The sequence below is a fragment of the Lepisosteus oculatus genome, chromosome 7 (genome assembly GCF_040954835.1).
Source record: "Lepisosteus oculatus isolate fLepOcu1 chromosome 7, fLepOcu1.hap2, whole genome shotgun sequence".
In the NCBI taxonomy this organism is placed as follows: Eukaryota; Metazoa; Chordata; class Actinopteri; order Semionotiformes; family Lepisosteidae; genus Lepisosteus; species Lepisosteus oculatus.
In genome coordinates, this window is record NC_090702.1 from 49735995 (window position 1) to 49760573 (window position 24579).

Genomic DNA, 24579 nt, shown 5'->3' on the forward strand with positions numbered 1-24579 from the left:
TAATATTCACACCACTGAGATGACCACAGGGATTGCCTTTGTGGAAATTTAAATGACGTTGTAACATCGTGACAGAAGCTGGGGTATTAGTGGTTTTAAAGTCATGATACTGGAGCTTTGGGCTCTAAAGATAACCTCCAAGCATAGCAGCAGTTTACGGACTGCCAGCAAACACCTAAAGGAAATTCAACCAGTTTTTCTGAAGTCTTGGAGACGAAAGTCCCAAATCATAGTAGGAGTAAAACCCATGAAAAGATTAATGGTGCTAAATGACTGCACACAGTTGATCCTCGTTAATTTCATTTTTGTCTTGCAGTTGCTTTTATGACTCACTCTTTAATCTTAAAAGAATGTCTCAAAGAACATTGCACTTGCTTGGAAAGGACCATGCTTCCCTTAATGCACTGAAGGGCCTGTCTGTGGTCTCAAATTTGTTTTTGTGGATATCAGACTAGCGTTGTCTTTTCAATGCTATTTACAGTAGGCCTAACAGGGTGTTTATTAGGCTGTGATTAATTAATTGCCAAAAGTGATTGTGACCCCAGAGACTTGATTTAAATTAGTTATTGGCTATATAGATTGTCAAATGTGTGAATTTTACCTACAGTAGTGAATCAGATTTTGTTGTTATCTTTAATGTGCAAACATTAAGACAGTATTGATTGAATTTGGCTTAAAGCATCATTGTTTTACGTTGGTCTTTAAGCTGGGTTTTTATTATTCACAATGAAAAGGCAAGTCTGTATATTAAAAGTTTATTGGGCATGTATGTAATGCTATTTAAATTTTAAATGCTGAGCAGATCTATGGATCATTGGTATAACAGAATACTAATCTGATAACCTATGATTTCAAAAAGAGAACACGTAGTTAACGTTTTAGATTTGAGCTCAGTTAAATTGCCTAAAAATTATTAAACATCTGTATTAAATAGACATTTGGAAAGACATATTTTGATTAAAGCAAAAACATCTAAAGATGCAGCTATACTGTGAGTAATGAGCCGCTAGTCTGATTCCAGAGAATCTTTAATCCAGAGAAACCTGCTGTGTGAGAGAGACCACCCCAGCACCATTAAAGGTTTGCTTTGCAGTACTCTTTTCCATTCCTGATGAACGGATGCGTTCACTTTTTTCCAAAAGTGGAAAAAAACTTCCACTTTTCATGAGAATATGTTCATCAGGATGCATCAGCTGTGACATAGAAACAAGTCCAACTTCTTTTTTTAGTAGCCTTTCTGGAAGGTTGTGGAGACAGCCAGCTCAGAAAATACATAGCAAGCCATGTAATTGTTGTTGATTTTTTGCTGTCCTTCCAAAATCTTGCACCAAGCTGCTCTGTGGTATCCGAACCTCGGCCATTGCAATATTGATGTGACCCTCCTCTCGTCTTTTGCTTCACTTTTGTCATGTCGTGACAAAGGAATGTGAAACCACAGCAGAATCGTACTCAACATAACTGTTGTTTATATTTTTTCCTCAAGCCTGAGTGCGAGTGTGATGCTACTTGTTTTCCTGCTGGTTTTGTCCTGCATGTGAATCAGTGGTGATTCTGTGCATTTTCACGTGCTCTGTTGTTTTGGTGCAGTTATTCTGTAATTGTGTCTGCTGTGAATGTGTTTTTGTAAATGACGTTTGCTCCAGCTCTTGTTCAGTTGCATACCTGTTGTATTAACATGACCCCTTGTAAGCCAGTGGCTGGCGTCAGTGAAGCATGCATTTCAAATTAACTTAGGAGCAAACGTGTCTTCAAAGGTGCTGGGCTCGCCTGTAAATGTGCAGTTTTGCAGGAGCTGAAAGTCATGAGGTTTGAATTAGGAGTTTTCTTAAGAAAATATGCAAGATCTGCTAAATGACCTAAAACCAACATATCTGCTAATCGTCTGGATATTTTTTACACTTTTATTCTTATCAGATTTGTTCCACTTACTGTTGTTCCCACCAGACCAGACAGGAGTGTTGAGTGTTACAACTTTTGAATTTAGGTCACTGCGAGGAGACAGTGATTTTTCAGTGCAGTTTCTCAAGAGAACTTTTTTGGTTCTCCGTTTCTAAGAGAGTGCAACCCATTTAAAGTTACACCCTGGGGATTTATTCAAATCAATAAACATTTGACAGCTGCCTTACTTGAGAAGTTTTCACAAAGTGAAGTTCAGTGCTGGAAATGACAAGATTGTATATGCAGCAGATACTAGTTTGAAATGACAGTTTAAAAATTTACATAGTTGGACATGGTTTGTTCTGTTACTATGTGCAGTTTTGAGCAGTTTACATGCCATTTTGCGATTTGGTTGAAAGTGCTTTTAAAATTCAGCGATGGATTTGTGAAATTGATTACATTTTTCTCCTTTTCAGACCAGCTTCCAAAATGACATCTCAAGAAAAAAAAGACAGACCTGTGAGCACAATGAGTGAGGCCTCAAACTACACGATGGCCTCAGAGTATGCCACCCATCCTGGGAGTCCCATAGGCCGCGTGAGTGTCTCCTGACAGCCAGGCATGAGTTTGATCTTGTCACGCCTCAAAAATTCTTAGTTTTTAAGCTTGAACCATCCTTTGACTTGACACAGACACCTAAAGTACATTGAATGGGTTTTGTTTTTTTCTGTGGCCCAACTTGTCATTGTTTTGTCCCTGCTGTGAATACAGGATCACAGTATATGTCCGCTCCTACTGATGAATTGGAATTGTTTTCTAATGGATTAGAGTGTTTCAGCTGTCTTACGAGCTGAGGTAAAGCAGTTGTGACGCTGCAGACTAGAGTAGTGTAACAACGCTTTCAATTTTAAAAATATAACCTTTTTTCATCCTAAAACCCATCCTGGTCTTTCTTTCGGCTTTACCTCTCTAAATCCATCTGAAGTAAGTCTTTTCATGCTGTATCTGTATGCAGCCAGCCACCAGTTCATTAAAACCATCGTATGCAGTTACTTTCATGGTGAAGTGGAATGCTGAAGAACACTACAAAGAAAAGACTTCAGCCGCTGCTGACGTTTTCAGAATATGAGTGAGGTGCACACTGATCTACCACTTGCCTCAGGCATGTGTGCGTATGCACAGATGTCATGAGCACATACCCTGAGTAAAGGTTTAATTTTCATTCTGTGCTTCAGAGTTCTGTCTCTGTTATTTCTCGGGAGGGTAAAACGATTTGATGCATGATTAATTTTATTTTGAAAATTAAACATATGCATTTTCAGGTGATGGGAAATGACTCTCAAGGGATATCTCTTAATATGAAGATCCGTCTCTTATTTTAATAAAACTATCACAAAGGTTTTATTAAGTCATGCATTGTGGAAGACCATTGCATGTTTAACTTGATTTAAAAAAAGACGCATGGTCTTGCCACACATAAAACTGTTTAATCAGTTCTGACTTTTAAAATGTCTCTTTTTAAAAAGCCTTTTTTAAATATCGCTGTTAAGCAGACATTCCCAATCCTCTAAAAGCCCAAGCTGGAGTTTTGTCCATTTGAGTAGCAACTTGGTACACATCTACAAAAACTGATTTTTCAAAAGCATGTAAAACAAAGGTGATTGCAAAGGTGATTTTCAGCCTTGATGAAATAAACAAACACATACATTTACAGCAGAGTAATCCCAGGGACTTCAAGTATTCAGTTTTCTGAAATACCCTGATATTATATCCCAATATCCCAAGATCCTAACGGGTTATGAATCTATGTAACAAGTGTAATTATGCACAGTAACTGAAAGACATTTGACAGGTGATTTTATTATGTGTTGGGATCCTCTGTACAAAACAGTGGTATTATTGTTACTTGTACGAATTGTTAACTTGTGCCTTGCTTTTTTTGTTTGTAGCCCTCAAGATCTTCAAAAAAGGTTCATAATTTTGGAAAGAGGTCGAACTCAATAAAGAGAAACCCAAATGCACCCGTGATCAAGAGTGGCTGGCTTTACAAACAGGTATTTTAATCAATAGATGGCCTCCATTAAAAAAAAAGTCATTGTGTAATTGATTTTGTTGTTAATAGTTCCAGAAAATTAAAATATATCTGCATGTCCAAAAGCTTACATACCATTTCTGGGAGATATTTACACTTTTTATGTTTTAAATATGCAGTAAAAAGGCTTCCTGCCTAAGATGACTGCAGTATGAAATATGTGTGAAATGAATATTGAGTTCTTTTCTGACTTTTTTTGGTGTTGCTTTCTTGTTTTTTTTCTAAAAGAAAAATAACCCACATCTTTTTGTACAGGTAGAAAAGTGTCAACAAAAAAGATGGATAAGATCGAGTTGGTGTTCCGTTTTATTTTCCTCAAACTTCGGAAAAAATGTCTTTCATAACTCTTCCTTTTCCCACCTACACTTGCTTTTATGAACATCCCGTGCAGAATGTGCACTGCATGGCTTCCCTGTGTGTGTTCTCTCAAACTCTTGCATTCGATTACCATTTTAAATGTAAGTAAAGGATGTAAAGTAATGGTGCATTGGTAGGAGATAAGCTTGGCTTTTGCATGAAGCATGTCTTATAACAGCTCAGAATTAACCTGCTTCAGGAAAGCACTAAAACGTACCTCACCGAGCATGCCTGAAGTGGAAGCTTTTGAGAATCAATTCTCTAAGCAGAATCAAATTTAACATAAAACAGTTTATTACCAATGCTGGATACATTTTCCGACTGCTGAATTTTCCCTAGCATGCCATGTGATCTTGGTATTCTTCAGGATATTGCTAGCGGTTTTTCATTTGACATGTTTTAATGATACGGTGATAACAGCAGAAGAAACAGAGAAGAAAAAAATCATGGCACAGCTTGATGTTGATGAAAAGATAACACAAAGTTGAAACTGTTGATATAAAATCTCTTCATGCCACTGGTGATATCCATTTTGATTTCACCCCTTTCTTTTTTTAACTGCACATACAAATAGGATTGGAAGAGATGCTGAATGATTTTTTTTTTTTATTTCCTTGAGCCTTTTTTTTTCACTTGTTTGAACTGAGAAATCCGTGATTTATCGGCTCAGAATATTTTCATTTAAGGTTATATACCTTATGATTTTCTTTGACGCAGGCTAGTAAGTCCTCTCTGCTGTGGCAGGTGAGAGCAGCCATGACATTGAACGAGTTGCATGCAGATCGGTAAATCACAGCAAGTGCATACTTTTCCCAGATTTTCTCTTATTCCCTTCTAAGACAAAATATTTTATTAAAGCTACTTGGTCTACCCAGCAGATTAGTATTTTGAAGTTACACCTATTACAGAACATTCATCCCAGCCATTTATAACAATTTTTGCAGTAATCTAATAAGTAATTTTCGCCACATCTCCCATATCTGAAATAGTGTTATTTTTAGCAGTATGACATTGATGCACCGTGCTTAAGCCAACATAACACTGCTTTTTGTACTGGACTGGGATTTAAAAAATAGTTCACTTCAAAGCTCCAACAAGGCTAAGGAACACAGCTTAGTTTTCCAGTAAACCGAAAGGAGGCACCCACTTCCCCCTGACTTCTCACACAACAGCTGTAGAGATGTACATGGGAGAAAGTGTTCAGGGAGCTGCGTGTTTTTTCACACATTGAAACATTTGTTAAAGGGGAATGGCTCTTATTTCAGGTATGGTTTTTGCGAAGAAGCTTCATGACAAGTGTTGGTTTGTTTTGGCAAAACAAAAAGTGTTGTACAAAAACAAGCTGTTAATATCTTTCAAAGCATCGCAAGGTGGGCATATTATTCCTCTTGAAGCACATGGATGAAGTAATTGCCATTTGCTATTGAATTATTGCAAGACAAAGTACCTCATATTGTTTATCTGAATAGCTGATGTTTTCCATTAAAAAATGTTGAAACAGAAGCATAAAGTGCCTTGTTTCTGGACCTTGTACATTGTTCCTTCTAAAGATCAAGAAGCAAGATGCTGGTGTCACACTGATTCTTCTGCCTTTTTCAGGACAGCACTGGGATGAAGCTGTGGAAGAAGAGGTGGTTTGTGCTCTCTGATATGTGCCTGTTCTATTACAGAGGTAAGGCTTCTGCAAGATAAATGGCATTGCCAGAGCAGAATCAACACTGGGATTTGAAAGACATGTCTATGTGCGATTTCATCTCAGACCAGACATTGTATTGGAATGATGTACGGCTGACGTTTATCGGGTACAGCAAACCACTGTCAGATTTAACTGCCAAATGTGAAGAAAAAGATTTGTTTTTGTCCTTCACAAACGGGGCTTTAGAAACTTTGGCTAAAATATAAAAGGTGGTGATAGTCATGTCACTGATGATATCAGTTACATTATCATTAAAAATCCATATATTACTTTTCCACTCTTAGGGTGGAAGGGTTAGACATACAGTAAGAGTATAAGAGAATACATTTGTGTAGTAAAACTTTTTCTGAACTGCATTACACTGGAATTGAGGGGTCATTTTGTACCTGTGATGTACCCATTAGAATTGTTTGCTCCACCATAGTGAATATCGGTACTCGATAATTTAGTAGGTGACACAATGATGCTTGTATATGTCATCAACATAAAATAATAGATAATGGACTTAGTGGAATTAAATTGTTAAATTTGTGTAGTGTATTTTTGTTTTCAGGTTTCAGACAGTCTGTCAAACATTCAGCAAATTTGCTCATCCACAGAATATTAATCTTAGCCTGGTCATACTTGGAATTTTCCAAATGTTTTGTAATGTCGGTTATAAAACTGTTCCTTTCACTGTACAGTTGAAAGGTGTTTTAAGGATGTTTACCTCTCTACTTTTGTGAACTGACCAAAATCTCTTGAATAGAGACATCAACATTTAGATAAATTTTCTGAATATTTAAAACGATTGTGATTTTTAGAGAAATGGTGCTGATATTGGAGCAACTGATTTTCCCTCATATTATATAGACTTGAGACTTAAAAGAATTGAATTGAGCCATAAATGAAAGAAATTAAAATAATTTATGTTCTGTATTTGCTCTGAATGCATACACAAAAAAATGAATGAGTAAAAGCATCACTAGGATGTGAGGAAATACATTTTTTAATTGGAAATGAAATGTGATCTGACTTCACAGTACACGGCAAAAACAGAAAAGGAACACTAAGCTCTTCCTGACATATAGAGTTCGTGCCACCAGAGGTACAACACTGCTCCTCAATGAGACACAAGGTCACTACAGGCTGTGGCACAATCACAGTGGCAGCTGGGACTCTGTCAGGGATCTGCTTGGGTCTTGCAGGATTTGTAGCTGTAGCCCAAAATGAGCCAATTTAGCCCAATACACTGCACAGTTTTCTTTGCAGCCAGAACCAACAACTAATGGACAAGAACTTGTGCAACCATCACCAGCAGTAAACAGGCCAATATGCTAATTATGCCTGTACACATAAACAAATTACTGCTAATTATATAATATTTTTATATTCAAGTTAATTTTAAAATATCAAAATGAACAAATCATCACATTTGCACATGTCTGCTTTGCCTGTGCCTTAATCCAGCCCAGGAGAGTTATGACGCACTGGATGTGCTCTGTAAAGCTCAGCTCTGCCGGACAGACAGCTGCACGTGCTGTGATGGTTTCTTCTACTGTTTGCTTTGCAGTGAAACGGGTCGTTTCCAGTCAAACATCTTTGAGTCATTGAAGCCGTTCGACAGTTGATTAACAGGCTTTCATCATAGCCTTTCTGCTGCTTTGTGACACTGCTTTAAAGTCTCTAATCATCACAGTTCTTTGTAAGGCCACTTCCAGTGTATAGATCGCGCCTTTCTGGCACAGCAGAGTTCCTGCTCCACAGCTTTAGTCTTTGAGTGTGGTCTGCCTCCATCCTGCCAGTTCCTCTTCATGTGGCAAAAAGGAACAGACTTCTTCAGGAGATGCTAAACGTCTATTGAGGTTTTTGTGACATTGGATAGGGCTGAATGAGACCCTGTTTCCTTGAGTAGACATCCTCTTCTCCTCAGTGCAACATTGTAACACACCCGAAGAAAGCTTCACAGCCGAAAACGTTGTTTCCTTTCTTCTCTTTTCAGCATGGAATAAACTTCTTACTTGTTCCATTGTAATTTGATAATGTGCTTTTAACCAAAGGAAATGCATTAGGCACAGAAGCAATCCTTGATTGTTGTTGTTGTACACCTACAAGTCATTAGGGAGTTCAGCAGGATTCTGTTCCCTAATGACACTGTAATTTGTTTTGTGTTTCTTGGGGATTTTTTTCCTATTAGATAAGTTTTCTTGGGGGAAAAATAAACCGGTAAGAATAAAAGTTAGTCAACACTGGAGTCTCTCCATACTAGCAGATTCCAGATTTGCAGGTTCAGCGTGAAATTTCTTCCAATACACATGTAAATAATTAAAGTTTTTTTTTCTTCTAAAATTGTGCTATTAATTTGTTGTGCAGAGCAATCATGCAGCTCTTTCATGTTCGTTGCCTAAAGGGAGTTGTTCATCTATTTGGCAGACTAATGTGTCCTGAAAATTTTGAACGTTTCTTGATTGAAATAGCTAATTCCTGTTTAACATTATCTGGGTTTCAGAGCAGCTTTGTACCCAATGAAACTACTGGTCACTGTAGATATTGATAAAGCTGTTCATAGCCTTAACAGTTCAAGAACAACTAAAAACGTGTCTGTCTGCAAATTCCCCCATTAAAACATTCTTAATTGGTGTCTGTCTGCGCTTGCTGATAATGCTTATCAGTGATGAGTGCTGGCTTTATTAGATAAAGACTACATTTACACTGATTTGGGGGGCTGGTTTCAGCTGTTTTGGTTTCTGTGGCAGCAAATTTGAGAGCCACAAACGAGGTAGTGGGAGCAGAAGTGGCTTTGGAGATACAAATCTCACAGTGTTTTTAGCAAGAATACCATTGCTGATGTTACACTGTTATTATGTATATGTGTTATTATTCAATATGTGTTTTTATTTGCGAGTGTTATGAAGTTTTGAGTCTTTAATGCATTCCAATGCCTTTTTTTCAGAATTCATAGGAAACACCTGCACATTTCTTATCTGATTATATCAAATGAAAGAAAAAAGATTAGAGCACGGCTTCTTTTAGTTTTCCATCCATCCAGAAATATGCTATATAGCCAGCCTTGTTTCCCTTTTTTTATTGCTTGCCCCCAGTGGCTAGAAAAAGTGATTTGTCAACATTCAGTCTTATTCATCTTTGGCTTGATCAGGCCCATTCTCTTTCTGTAGTTTTTTTTATTTTTACTACCTGCGATTTATACTCTGTACAGTACTTGTCAGTATTAAACTTTATCTACTAGGTTATTGCTCACTCGTCTAAATTTTATCTACATCTTTTTTAATTTGAAAGACACGACCTTAACTGCTTCATGAACATTATAAAACAACATGCAAAAAACAATTAGCAAAATAAAATTTCACACAAACATACAGCATCTGCAGTCACTGAGCTGCATCTGCAGAAAGTGCTCGTCAGTGCCCAAGTCCTTAATGGTGTCTTTCATTGTTTTCACCTGACTCTTTACCACAAGATTTGCTCTTCGCTTTTGGCTGCAACTCAACTCATTATGAACCTTTACAAATTTGTGTACGCCTGTAATGTCACTTAATCAAATGGTTTAATAAATATATATCAATTGATATAGAATATCAAAATCACATACTGTATATGCTCTGACCTACCCTTTTTTGAATGCTTATTAAATGCCCCAAGTATCTTACGGTATTTAAGTATAGACAATCATCTAGTGTAGCTGTACTTATCATCCCCCTGAGGGAATAAACTAAAAGTTTTGACTAAACACCCCTAACCTTACACATAATAATAATTAACAATTGTCTATTATTTATATTTTGTTACTCTTTTATGACTACTGGAGGAGTTTTGTGAACAGCTGAGGACACTTCTGGTCTCTTTAAGTGCGATTAGTAGAATACCATAAAGTCCTGTAAATTGGCTTATTGTTTGCACTTTGGGCGTGTGGAAAAAGGCTCCACAGCCGAAACGTTGTCTCTTTTCTTCTCTTTTCAGGATGGAATAAACCGTTACTTGTTCTTCTGCAGCCTTAGCATGCTGACGCAGCCTGAACGTATTGTTTGTGCTTCTACTACCTGTAACAGTCCGCCTCTTGTATGCTTATACTGTTTAATATGATTTTTTTTTTCCTCAGCTGGGCATGCTGTTGATTTCTGCCTTGGCAAACACCATAGTGAAATATTAATTTAATACATCAACCGTTTCTCTTTGCTAGGTCACATGATTCCCCTTCTCATCGCTTCATCTTTCACTGTTCATCTGCTCTTGCAATACTGAAGACAACTTTTTTAACCTCATTTGCAATATTTTTTTAACTTTCTAATATCCCTTTTTAAAATGGGCAGTTAGTTCCTATAACTGGATCTAGTTTTTTTTTAAATAATTTTATAAAGTAATTATATTTTTCTTAATTTTAATTATTTGGGTCATGAATTAATAGCATTTGATTGACTTACTTTTGTGACATATTGTATATATTCTGTGCTTCAAGCAGGGTATTTTTAAGTTGTTGCTACTCATTCTTTACTGATTCCTTGTCTGACACATCCTGTTCTATTTGTCTTGAGGTCTCTTTCTTTCTTAATAAACCTGTTATTTTTATTACATTATTCACCTTTCTTTGAACTGTACATGGTTTCCAAATATATTTCAGAGCACACGGTTTTATAGTTCCAGTTCCCTAATAGTTTCCTCACCTCCATTTTCCACACTATTGAAAAGGCATACAACTTCTTTTTCTTCAGATGGCATTCCTATTGGTTTTTTCCCCAACGTGTGTGAGGAAAGTTGAAGTTTCCTATGAAAACTGCTTTGTCCTTTACACACGCATCCCTTATTTCATATTCCAATGTTCAGAATATCTGATTAGCCATGTCGTCTGGTTGTTTTACAAGTCATCACCCATATTCCGAGACTTCGTTTGGTATAAATTCCCATTCCTGAATGCCCTTTTAGATGTACGGGGCTACCCGAACCAACCTTCCATCTTTCTTGTCTTGTAGGAACGTTGTCTGTCCACTAATGTCTTACTATTACCATGTACCATTTGCTCTCTATTGGTCATGTTTCAAGCTAATACAGGCTTGGTAGGAACAGGGCTGAGGTGAGGGTAATGTTCTATTCAAAACTGCTTCAGTTCCTATTTTCACACCAAAAGTTTCAAACAGTAGTCACTTTAGAGTGGTATCCAGAGACCAAGATAGTGGACCCATACAAAAGGAGTTGCATGGAATACCATACACTTACAGATGAAAATTGTTTAACAGGTCTGCACATACAGTATTTTTTAGACTTTTTTTACAGAATGACAGCTGAGTGTGTGCATTCGATTAGTCATTGTCATTTTAGTATGAATATATATAGGGACATAATTAAAGTATATTTAGCCACATAGCTTAATGAATTCGATAAGTGCATAATGTTTTGTGCAGGTTGAGGAAACATGAACTATGAATTTGAGATGGGAAACACTGAGCTTGAAGAAGTCATCTATGAAATTGACCAAAGAGTCTATTTTGGCACATTCTCATCTTCTGAAAAAAGTAATAAATGAAAAAAAAAATGAAGGAATGCTAAATTAAGAAAATATAATACATGAGTAAATCCTCATTTAAAATATTGGATACAATTTTTGCCATCTTATTTAATATATTAATCATTTTGCTGTTCAGGGATCAATCCAGAGAAGAGTTACTTGATCCAAAAAATATTTTTTTTTTACTCTTAATCAGTGAGGGGATGTGATCCCAGTAAAGGCACAGAATAAAGGCAAAGTCTATTCACTGGACTTCATTAGACTCAACAGTGAAACATAAACCAGAAATGAGACTGAAAAGCTGGCTTATTTCAAGAAACAACTGGATGAGATTCCAACATCAATTAAGTACTAACAACCAAAAGGGCTAGACGGGCTGAATTTCCTCCTCTCATTTGTTACTTTTCTTACATTCTTATTTTTTTAGAAATATTTTCTTCACTCTGTGTATTTGACATTCTAAATGACATTGGTGCTTTGAATGCATTTTGCTTGCAGTTTTGGAGCTTTCCTTTGTATAGAATGGCATTTAATTGGATTACAAGATAAAATTGAGAATTACACAATTAAGCTGCTTGATGTAATTAGTGATGTGCTGCTCGCCTTCTTTTTTTTTGAGGAGGAGGTATGGACTGTGGAGTATTCCTGGAATACAGTACAGCAGTATTATTAAATGCTGCCTATCAGATGCTGTTTTAATACAGAGGGTAGTTTGCCTTTTTTTTAAATCCTCTAAATATTTTACCTTCCATATAGCACAGGTGAAAGTAGGCATGTTTTGGATATATCTGCTAGCAAAATGTTTAGACGTTGTGGTCTTGCAATATAGAAAGCAGCACTGTCTTGTCTGTCTGCTTTCTGATTTCACCGATTCTGAAACACTAGAGGATTTACTTATTTGTATGTGTGTGTGGGGAGGTTGTGTGTGGTCCCTAATAATCCCTTCTACTGTGTCTACTAATGTCATTCTAAAGAGTTCAGATGAGAAAAGAAAAGCCAGATATTGATCCCATTTTTATGGACATGTAACTTGGACCAAAAGATAATAAAGGTTTTGCTTAATATGTAACACGTTGTTTACTAAAAAATATTTTTTTTCTTTCAGATGAAAAAGAGGAAGGTATCCTTGGAAGTATTCTTCTGCCTAGTTTTCATATATCTATGCTTTCTGTGGATGACCACATAAACAGGAAATATGCATTCAAGGTCAGTTCAAACAGTATATTTTGAATTGTTTAATGGTAATGCAGCATTGTGTATATATTAGATTTAATCAGTTATACAGTTGAGTATAATTCATGTTTATTGTTAATGAGTGTTGGGTCTATTAAGAACTGAAGTAGTAATACTGTAGGAATATGAAACACTGTACTTTGAAATAAAATAGTCTTAAAGAAAATGTAAAGTGTTTTTGCTGGTGTAAGCATGTCAGATGGTAACTTAAACCTTTATTATAAAATCCGCAAGCCTTCAAAAACATGCCTATCCTCTGCCAGTGACATGTAGATTGTGGAAGAGCAGACTTTTTGGAGTCTGGTAAAGGTCACCTAACCACATTTTGTGCTCGGCTTCCAGCTCTGAATAAAAACAAATGTCCTTTTAGAGACCTCTCAGTTGCCTTTTAGGTCACATAAAGAGCTTCTCTGAAATAAAATACACAGAATGAATAAATTTGTGAGTGGGGTGTGCAATGTACTGTTGATTGTACAGTAATACAAATTCAGTCCTGATATTGGCTCAAAACAGGAAAGGAAGGATAACAGGTTCTTCTTTGTGCTGCTTGTTTTACTGAACGTTGCTGTGAATGAGGGAAGTGCTGTTTTGGATTTGTTTTCCAGACGTGCATGAACTAGACTAGTTGTGGAAATATATTAAATTTATTCTTTACAATGCCTTGTTTTGTCTTTCATGCTGCTGAGGGATTGTAAATGTGTGCTGGGCTGAATGCCATTACAACATGGTAAGTCATACAAATTCTTTTTCTGAAAACATTGTGTGATGTAAGACTGTTTTGGTTTATTAAAATTCTATTGTATTTTAGGGTTTTATTGTTAAAAAAACAGAACGGGTCAAATAAGAGGATATGTTGATTAAATTAAGAAGTACATTTTGAGCATTATTCAGTTTTACACTTAATTTTCAGCACAGTCAGCAGCAGGTTTATAGAATTGATACAGTAGGTTTGTACATTGATATGGAATTTGAAGCTGGTTTTGTTGCAAAAAGACTAGCATGGTGTATATGCCATTTAGTGTATGCAACCAATAAACTAGATTTTTTGGAAACTGCTGGGTGAAGCTTTTGAATCTGTACAAAAAATAAGTGAGAGGAATCTTGGGTTAATTCTTGTACAATGCAGCCCTGTTATAATACATTTATTGGGGTCCATGATTAGGAAGTTGCTTTTCCTTTTTATGGGTATTGTTTTTGATTTGTTATTAGTATTGACATTTCTATTGGGATTGAAACTAAAATGAACACATACCGAAATCGCATTAAGTGAACCTATACATAAAGTGCTGTCACATGAATGATGACTTTTTTAAATTGGGTATTTGTTTATTATAGTTGTTGCAAAAAGAATGTACTTATGAGGAAATGCACCTGACCTGGAACACTTTAACCTTTTAGAAAAAATTAATTCATTGGACGTACGAGAGTTTTGCATATACTGTACCTTATATCCCAATTTCGGTTTAAAAATAAAATCGAAATAACAATAAATCCATTTTGTAGGTTTTCTTACATTCTTTCACAGTGATCAGGAGTACTTAAAAAGTTCAATTCAGTAGATTCAGGTTTCGTTTCTAGCCAATACAAGGTAAAGCATTTTGGAAATCAGAAAATAGCTATTAGTACCAAAAGCTTACAGTTTAGAAACTTTTCAATATCCTGCATTTAATTGATCATATCGCAGATGAGTCAAGCACAGAAAGGAACCAGTATACCTTAACTGCCATGAGGACAGCACCTCCGTGCTGTCGGTAGGTTGGAGGTTGCATTAAGACCATCACTGTCTCTCCTCACAGTTCACAGGGGTGTTCACAGCCAGCAGTTTCTAAACTGGCAAAGGCTGTGCAGCCAAACACAGTACACCCATGACAGGCTACGATCTGGGAGACCGTAAGACGTGGCTCCTCTCCAAAATCAACGGGCAGGCCCGGGAGTGATGTTCTGGTCAGGGGTGTGTAGAGGCTGCAGAACAGCGCTTTAAGTGTTCGGTGGTAACTTGCCTGCATGGCGCTACATCGATCAAGTCCTGGGACGGGAATCGTTGCCCTTCCTTTTCGCTTATCCCCGAGGTGACGCCACGCGTCCCCATGCTGATAAACGACAATGCGTGCGTGATACTGTGGATGCCGTAATTTCCAGACTTGAGCCCCATTGAGCTGAAACGACGTGTGGCATTGCGTGGGTTTGACAAGGCACATGCTTGTCCTGGCTTTATAAAAGGTATATTACAGAATTGTACAAGAGCACATCTGCAACCCGATATAAAACATGTGTTGTAAAGCTTGTAGTTCTTCCAATGATAGCCACACACGGTATTAGCCTGCAGCTTTCACAGTAGAGACTGCTTGTCAATGACAAACGTTAATCAGCGTAATGAATAATTTACCAGTCATGTCTTTTCAGTAAAATGTCTGCACCTGGGACAAAACCTAATTTTCCTAATAACCTTTTGAATTTGTTGCCGCTATAAATGTTAAATTTCTTTTGATGCTCATTTTAATTATGAGCTGTTTTCATTTGATAAGTAATACAAAGCAATGTTATGAGTTCCCGTAGGTGGAGCACACTTTGTAGCAATCTGCTTAGATGGTAATGGGGGGGACTGAAAGTTTAGTGTAATGGATACATAAAATGTGTCAAAATGATTCATGCTTAAAAAGCAGTAAAGTGTATGTAAAGCTTTAATTACTGTATGAACTGTTTTCATTCGAAAAAAATCATTAAGGCAGCACACGTCTGTATTATTATGTTTGACTGATAAATTTAATCCAATCTGACTCTCTTTATATTTGTACCTATTTGTATAGCAGGGCATTTTCTCTGTTCTCTTCCTAAGTGAAGTGAAGTTGCAAGGTTGCTCAAGAGCATGGTAGTTGTTGTTTGAACCCATAAGTTTTCAGTTACAGTTCCATAGCGTTAATAGTTACTTCGCATTGCTGTCTCCATTTATTTAGTAATTCTGTTTAACAGGTATCTGAAACATGATTGCACTAAACTCTATTAACTAAGCACCAATTGGATATTAGTGTGATATGTTTCTCTATAATCCGCCTGATTTCCTAAGAGCTTGTTTATTTCTCTGCTCACAACTTTTGGCCAGCCGTGCAATGTGGAATCGGCAGCATTTGTGTCTTTTTCTGCTTTGTATTGGACATTTTCTCACTCTGCACTGCTTTAGGTTTTAACAGAGAAAAGATTTGTAGTTTGTCACGTGGCATATTGTATACCCGGAACACTGAAATCCAGTACATTTCAGGAAATATAACCTGAGAGTTACGACCTGTTCTGCACCGTTATAGGTCACATTGTAACAGTGTAGCTCTTTATTTTTCCCACTGTAATTTGCCTTTATGATATTTTATCATGTGACCTCTGTTCTTGTTACTCTGTTACTGTGCATTACTCTCTGCAGAATTCTAGAGAGAAATAGAAATCCTTACATTAGGACAGGTTGTACTAAATATTTATTTTTGGACAAGTGAAGGGACACCTTTCACTTTATTTCAGATCAATATCATTACAGCATCCAAATTAGAATTAAGAGATGAGCTATAATATGAACATTAAAAATAACTGGTAAAAAGAAAGCACTTCGCTATGTTACAGGGGCTATAATGTACTACATAGTTTTTAAACGGTGACCCTTTTTAATAATTCTCATTTTAAATAATTTGATTTCTAACTGATCTATTTTAATTTAATTGGAAATAAGTCTTTTTTTATGTGGTTTAATCTAGTTTTTATCACTTTCCTTTTCAGGAACCAACTTCCTATGCATTGATCCTTTTATTTCAACCAGGCAACACATCCAAACATGCGGACCTATTACTTCTGCACTGATACAGCCAAAGAAATGGAGTCGTGGATGAAAGTGATGACAGACGCAGCTCTTGTGCACACAGACCCAATCAAGAGGTAAATTCAGAAGAAGGCTTTTATACAAGGAACGGAGTTATTGACCTCTCCAAATAGGCGTATGGCTGTCCAAAAATGAGTGATAGTGCCTACCTAAGCATCTAGAAATCCTGTAACAGTCCTTTTTTTCCTTCTTTTTGTGTACCCTTTTGGTGCACAAAGAATTAATGTCAAAGTCAGTTTAGGTCCCTGAGCATATGAGTGTTTCAAACTCAGTATTAAGATAAAATTGAATTGCAGAGTTAATTGGCCAAACAGTTTTTTATACAGGAGCAGTTATGGGCCTTATTTCACCAAGGGGCTTTGACCTAGTGTGGGCATTAGAGAGGCAGTCTGAATTTTCTGGGAAAAAAAAATGTTTGTGTTGTCAAAACAATTCTGCATACCAACTTAAGAGTTCATTGACGAATAGAAGCAGCTGATACAGTATATCTGTATTTGTATATACAGCACGTATGAACAAAAGAACAAAAGGCACTTAAATAATAAAATACTTATTACTGTTGCATTGTCTCTACAGTTTGGAATTCACTGGCCAAGCAGTTCTTGAATAAGAGCAGTTTGTTTTATGAGGCATGTTTTACTAAGAAGGTCAATATCCATTTTAGACTTAAAACCTGTTGCTGTGACACATGCTGTGCAAGTTTTAACCTGGTTTTAGTGGGATGAAATCTGCCAGGGTTTCAGTTTGATTGGTACAGCAAATCCTAAACTGGAGGTACTTTGAATTTCGAAAATGAACTCATCTTGGATTAATCAGATCCCTCAGTTGGACATGTTAATTATATTGTTACTGGAAGGATACCCACAAAATTGGGAATTAATTGACAGAACTTGTTAAAAGAGTAACTAGCGTTGGTGGGGGGGGGGGTTGGGTGTTTTTTAAGCAGGTACCAAACTGGTGTGTAAAGGATTGCTACAATTTTGTGCAGAATTCTTGAGATGAAGGCCATGATGTGATTAATTCCTGACAAGCTTCGAGTCCCTGTGTGTAGCGGCTACCAAAATGAAAGATTTGAATTTTGTGAGCAAAAGGGCGTTTTTGCCATTGAACCTAGTATAGTCCATCGCAGGACTCATACGCATACAGGGGACAGTTTAAATACGCTGCATCTCTTTGAATTGTGGAAGGAGAAAAGAGCACCCAGCAAAAACTTGCACATCAACCATGTGAACATGCAAACTCTAGAGGTGCCCTTAGACAGGAGTAGAATCCAGAACCCAGGAGTTGTGGCAGCAGTGCTAACCACAGCACTATAGTACTGCCTTTATTTTATTTTTTTCCAGGAAATTGATGTTGTCTCCATTGAAATTGTTTGTGGATAGGTTGGTTCAAGCAACAGAACAAGAAAAGGACATCATTCTTTATATTGTTAGAAACCCTGATCTCTTGAGGATTATTGTATCTTTGTCTCAGCTTCAAATCGAACAGTACACACCACACTAATGTTATGGTAGCAGCTAAAAATATTTCAATTGGTCAGTATAAAAAAAAAAGAATGTGGCTGTCCCAGTCAAGTTAATGTTGCGTTTTATGTTTTATTCTCTATGAATAGCTCCAGAAACCAAAATGTAAAGTTGAACTCATTTGCAGTGCAAATGCAGGAGCAGAAAACACATTCATTTTGCCACTCTGCTGTTCTCACCGGAGTCTCATGCTCTGAAGTGCTCTCATAAACTGAGCCACGGGGGCAGGCACTTAAATATAATGCACCTTAAAATGAGCTAAGAAAAACAAGGTAGGACATGAGCAGGGAAAGCCTTAGTTACTTTCCTCCAGACATCTAACGCATGTAATTGGCTTTTTAATCACAGTGGTTGAACAGCAAACTAGGCTTTAGTTGATCGATTTAAGTAGCCATGATCAGAATGTACAATGCTTGACGTGTTTTGGCATTCAACAATTTGATATCAGCAGCCAAACATCCTGGCTCAGAAGCTGCAAAGTGTCTATAAAGAAAAGCTTATGTGATGTGCGTTTTCTTCTTTATCTCATTTTGTAGCTTACTGCATATCTTTTTATTCTGTTTATTCTTTTTATTCAAGCCCTCGTACAGTACATCAGTTATGATTTGAATTCTGTTTCCTGCCCCTTTTTACTGATATGCACTGATCTTATGGTCAAGTCGTGTGCTGTGTTAGATGCATATGGCTCCATTTTATGTTTGGAGGCTGGAATTTTACTGAGACGAGCTCTGAAGGTCCAGATTATGGTAGAGGGCACGGTGTCAAGTTTTTGCTTATTTTTCGTGCCTGTTTTTTGTGGCTTTGTTGTTTTAGCTTAGAAGACCTTCTCTGACTGTGCCAATTAAGTTTTATTATGCAGAACGTAGCAATCCTTGAATTGTTTGGGGTGTTTTTTTTCCATCCCAGCAGACTGGAAAAGCCGAAAGTAGAGCACCGCATTCCTCCGGAGGTGAACAACATTGTGAACCACCGCGTGCTCACCAGGCCTGAAGTTCAGAACAACGAGCGCAACCGGGAAGTGGGCAGGTTCGAGGAAAAGAAGCAGAAGGACGCAGAGAAATACGGCTTCCAAAAGGACGGAATCGAGAGGCCCCTGACGAAGATTAACAGTATCAAGCTGCAGCCAGCGGTGGCGGCGGCCGTGACCGCCGCGGTGACGCGGGAGGCCGAAAACCCGCCGGCAGGCTTGATACAGGCGGGGCAGTACAAGCCCGTCCAGGTCAACGGGGCAGGAGAGCGCGCGGGAAACATAAGCCCAGGCGAGATGGGGAACGCGCTGGGCCAGAGGAGTCAGCACCTGCACCACGAGCCAGAGCGGACCATCCAGAGGACAAACTCCATGCAGCAGCTGGAGCAGTGGGTGAGGACCCAGAGAGTCCGGGGACAAGAGGATGAGACCAGAAGGTGAGGTGGCTCTGGCAGTTGTGATAAATACTGTGACCTCTTAACATTTTGTCTTTAACAGCCTTTTGAGAGCTGATGGATACCCAGTGCAAAGCATCTCTATCCAGCAAGCATAGGGAATATTATAATAATAATAATTGCTTACATTTATATAGCACTTTTCTGGACACTCCACTTAAAGCGCTTTACAGGTAATGGGGTCTCCCCTCCACCACCACCAATGTGCAGCATCCACCTGGATGAATATATTAGAATAGAATATATTATAACTGTATATTCATTTTATGTTTTCATTGATGCGTACTGTAATCTAGGGGCACGGTAGCCAAGTGACCTAGACATGTCTTCCTGCTGTGGGAGGAAACTGGATCACCCAGTGAAAACCTACACAGCCAAAGGGAGACAAAATCCATAGAAATGGTGCCCCTGGCTGGAATCGAACCTCAGACCTCAGACCTTCAGTTACGAGGCAGAAACACTAACCACCATGCTGCCCTCATGTTTCTCTAAATTGACATTGTCTCCATTGAAATTGTTTGTGGACAGACTGGGTCAAGTGACAGAAAGGAAAACCTTCTTCATATGATTGGAAACAGTCCTTTATAAAGCGGCACGTATTCATTAGCATCAACAGCTTCAGCATATTCTTTGTCTTGGTTTTGTTTGGTCTCAGTTGCTGCTTTTCAAAGTTTGGACCTGTTAGCATTTTATGACTATTGTAAAACTTGCAGACAAGGCATTAGTGATTTGTGTTTTGTACACGTCGATTTATGCTGCAGGTGAATGGTGTCAAATTTGAAACATTTTGTTAACTGGAAGCCATTTATTGAGAACGTAGCTTTTGAACGTTGTTCTTGAAATATGCCATTCATGAACAGAAAAGGCTATGTCGTCGAACCAAATCCAAAAGATATGTTCTTAAAGTGTCTTCTTAAAAAGACAGACCATGGATTTTATCACTTCATCCTAGTTATAAAACACAGAGTTCCTTTTTATGAGTGAATGGAAGGCATGAGTCTTTAGAGGCCATTCTTTCAGTTTTATTTTTCTTAAGTCGTAGAATCTGCATTAATTAAATTTCTTATCTGTCACGCTTAACAAAATGCAGTTTGTGTTAATTAAGTAATTAAATAAGTGCCATATTATGTGGGGAAAAAAATAACGAAAGTTCATGCAGGTAACATTTGCTAAGAAAAATCCCTTTGAAATACTCCCATTTTATTTGCGATCGCCCTGTTGTGTGCTGTGTACTTGGTGCTGGCTTGCAGAGATTAATTTACCCCCATCTCCTGAGGGTTTGGCTCCAACTCCAGCAGTACGCTGCAGTGTCATTATGGAAGGCACTGGATAACATTTATAATTGCATAGGGCAATTCTGCTGTGTTTTATAGCAAAATCATTGTTTTTTTATGGATTGCTTCTATTAAAGCAATATTTGTTATGGGTAATAAAAAACGCCAAATGCATTATGTTTTTGCTAGGCATAATTTGTTCCAGTGTAATTTAAACAAGCCCCCATGTCATTCCTGTGCATGAATACCCTAACTACTCTCTCCTGCCCTTACAAAGTACATTTTAGCAGAGGCCTCATAAATTGATCTGGTCAGGAGAGGGATAATGGTTCTCTTTGACATGGGAGGGGAATGAAAAGGCTATTTTTAGGGAACATGGTTAGAACACTTGTGAATCCAGATGTCATTTCTCATCTTGCACAGCAAAGTCAAAATGTTATTTCAGATGGTACCCAAAGACAAAAGGTCTGCTCAATGCCAGTATGATTGATGTTGTTTTTATTTTTTGTGAATACAGTATATTTAAATAAATCAAACAAGAGTGAGTCTAACCTAGACAACTTGACAGTTACTTTAGCATTACTGAACTGATATTTATGAGGGTTTCAGGGCAAAGACAAAGTCAACCTTGTCCTAACTGTATTATTATATATATATATAGTTTGCAAAATGTGATTTAATGAATTTGTTCTAAGCTGATTCCCTATTGCTTTCATTTTACTCTTTTAACCCTTGTATTGTTTGTCACTCACCTTATTACCTGGAAAGAAGGTTTGCAGATTCTTTCATTGAAATTAATAGGTTAATTCTATTGGCGTCTCTTGTTTTCAGTTTCCACTAGGGCTCAGATATCAAATAAGTCAGTAATTGTTAGGAGAGTAGACTTGGAAGGATAAATCACAGTCAAAAGATCTGCTTTATGCTCTAAATCTCATTGATTAGGTTTTAGACTTAATTGGAAATTAAGTTAATATTAACAGACATTATAAAAAAAACACAAGTTACAAACAGATGAAGGCTATTCAGTCCCATGTGGCCAGTTTAGGTGTTGATGGTTAAAAGATTCAAGGGTCTCATCCAGCTGTTTCTTGAAAGAGGCCAGGGTATTAATAACATGGCTGGCTGGCTGGCTTTCGTCAGATTCCCACAGCCTAGTGTGTAAAGAAGTGCGTCCTGTTCCCATTCTTAAATGTGGTTCCATTTGTGTCCTCTAGTTCATGTTTCCCTGGTCATTCAAAAGAAAGCTGTGTTGAATTTGTCTGTGCCTTTGAGGATTTTGAACACTTGTATCGGGTCCCCTCATAGTTTTCCGTCTTCCAGACTATAAGGGTTCAGTTCCTGCAGCCTGTCAGGGTAGAACATTCCCTTAAACCTGGAATGGATGTGTGCTCTTTTCTGATTCCAGAGCAGCAATATCCATTAATTTTATGTTGTGACCATAATTGCACAGTTTTCTGAATAAGACCTCAATAGTGCATTATACAGTTTTAACATAACATCCCTTGAATTAATTTCGGCACGTTTAACTATATATCCTAGCATTTTGTTTGCATTTGTAATTGCTTCCCTGCCTTGTCTAGGTGTAAATAATTTGTCAACATAAACCCCTACATTTTTTATGTTATTAATCTCTTCTAGTTCAGCGCTTTCCACTTTGGATTCATAGTTTGTTTTCACAACCTGCATGCAATGCATTATGCTTGTCTTCATTAAATGTCATCTGACAGCTGTTTGCACAGTCTTGATTTTGATCTAAATCTTTTTAAATTCATTTTCTGCTTTTGCAGTGTTTGCCAATCCTCCTTATTTGGTTTCTGCAAACATGACTAGTTTACTAACCTGTTATCTAGATCACTGATAGATTAAGAAGAGCTGTGGTCCTAGTACAAACCCCTGTGGTACTTCACAAATACATCACCCCAATCGGCATATTAACCCCCTTTTAAATCCTGGCTTCAGGAAATGGCTGGATAACACCCTAAAATTGGTAACTTTTTTGCAACCAGGTGAGTTAGAAAAGCCAAGTAGCCTCTTTTAATTTGCCACTTGGCTTATCAATTAGCTGTACAAAAGTGGATTTGAAATAATCAGTTGTTTGTAAATATGACATAGCTCCTGTCTAAGCTGTGTTCCCTTGGTTAATAACTTGCACACCTCTTTGGATATGTGCTGTAATTAGCAGATTGCCTCATATTGCCTAATATTTAGTTTAATCTAATTTCTCTTATGGGGTTATTTTACGGGACAGGCACAAAAAAATAGGTCCTTCAAATAAACTTTTTCTAAGAAAAGAATGTGAAAACCATATTATTCAAACATGTGAGAGGTCTTGGGTTTAATATTGCCTCAGGAAAACGAGAAGAGCTATTTCTTGACTTCCAGCTGGAGTTTTAAAACAAGTTTTTTGCTGTATGAGCCTCATTCAATGAACTCTGATAAAAACATTTGTGTTTATGACCTATTACCCAATACCGTCATTGCCACACTACAGATTCAGGTTTTTGTGTTTTTTTTTGTTTCATTTATTGCGCTGTTCAGCTTATGCTGATGAAAACCCTTGATTAAAATTTTGAGATTTTTGATCTAATCTACATACAGTACATATCAGCAGATTATGTTGTGGAATTGTTGATTGTGGATCATAGGCAGCCCAAAGCACAGAGGTGCATTTCAAGGAACAAATCTGACGTTTCACAAAATGAAACCCAGACAGCACCTTTGAATGCTCGTCCTTTGCCTTTCAGCATTACCTCCTATCAGACGCTTCCCAGAAACATGCCAAGTTACCGAGCGCAGGTTGTCCCACATTACCCAGAGGGCTACAGGACGCTGCCTCGGAACATCGGCACGAGGCCGGACAGCATCTGCAGCATTTCCCCGTCGGTGTACGACCGGGCGCTGGGGCCGCTGGGCCCCGATGATAAGCGCAGGTCCATGCGGGACGACACCATGTGGCAGCTTTACGAGTGGCAGCAGCGGCAGGTCTATACCAAGCAAGGCCCCATGGGAGGCTACGGCACCCTTACCAGCCCCAAGACCATGATCAATATTTCCGACCACGCGTCGCACTCCATTCCCCCATCGCCTTCCCACGGCTCCCTAGCCCTCTACCAGGGCTACTCGCCGCTCCGCTCCTACAACGTGGGCTCCAGATCAGAAGTGTCCTCGCCCGTGTTCAGAGGAGACATCACCATTGACCGCCGCCACCGGCCCCACCTCACCAAGGTACTCCACGCGAGAACTGGGCATGACGTGCTTTCAGAGGACACTGCAGGGCCTGGCAATTAACCTGTTGTGGCAGAAGGGTGTTTTTTTGACAGTGTAGAAATTGCTACTGCGTTTACCGTTATTGAGACTGTGAGGTTAGTTGTTTTTTTTCCCCCTAAGAATATATTAATCGGCTGGGGGTCTGTTCTCATCAGGCACACAGATGTAATCTTTGTCCTTAATGCTGGCACCTGAAAGAAGAAATGTTAGCTTCAAGGTTTCATTATTTATGAAACAGTTCTCCAAAAATAAAAGAATTATGAATGCCCCACACAATTACACTTAAATCTTTAATAAATGCGTCTCGTCCACTTTGTGACATTTTATATAATGGGATTTTGTTTGATTAACACAAGGGAATAAGTGCTACATTGGCACTGTGCTGTTTGTTTGTGCTGTCCCTGGAGAGAGCACACTTTTACTGGCTTGTTTTCTCATGGGTGTTACATAACCTCATATTTTATTTACTGCGTACGGGTTA

The 24579-nt window shown here is 37.9% G+C and overlaps 1 protein-coding gene across 32 annotated transcripts in view; it reads left to right on the forward strand.

Annotated features, from left to right (window-relative positions):
- plekha5 (pleckstrin homology domain containing, family A member 5) overlaps positions 1–24579 on the forward strand; it is a 171226-nt gene that overhangs the window by 117106 nt on the left and 29541 nt on the right. For 18 of the 32 annotated variants that reach the window (XM_015352089.2, XM_015352068.2, XM_069192681.1 and 15 more), the window contains 7 exons: positions 2355–2475; positions 3828–3932; positions 5927–5999; positions 12626–12726; positions 16553–16668; positions 19045–19539; positions 23576–24056. In XM_015352089.2, the coding sequence (XP_015207575.1) occupies positions 2355–2475; positions 3828–3932; positions 5927–5999; positions 12626–12726; positions 16553–16668; positions 19045–19539; positions 23576–24056 (1492 nt within the window). Of the gene's footprint in view, positions 1–2354; positions 2476–3827; positions 3933–5926; positions 6000–12625; positions 12727–12931; positions 13481–16512; positions 16669–19041; positions 19540–23575; positions 24057–24579 lie in introns of those variants that run through there. The other 14 variants (XM_015352069.2, XM_015352067.2, XM_015352072.2 and 11 more) reach the window with 2 other exon arrangements.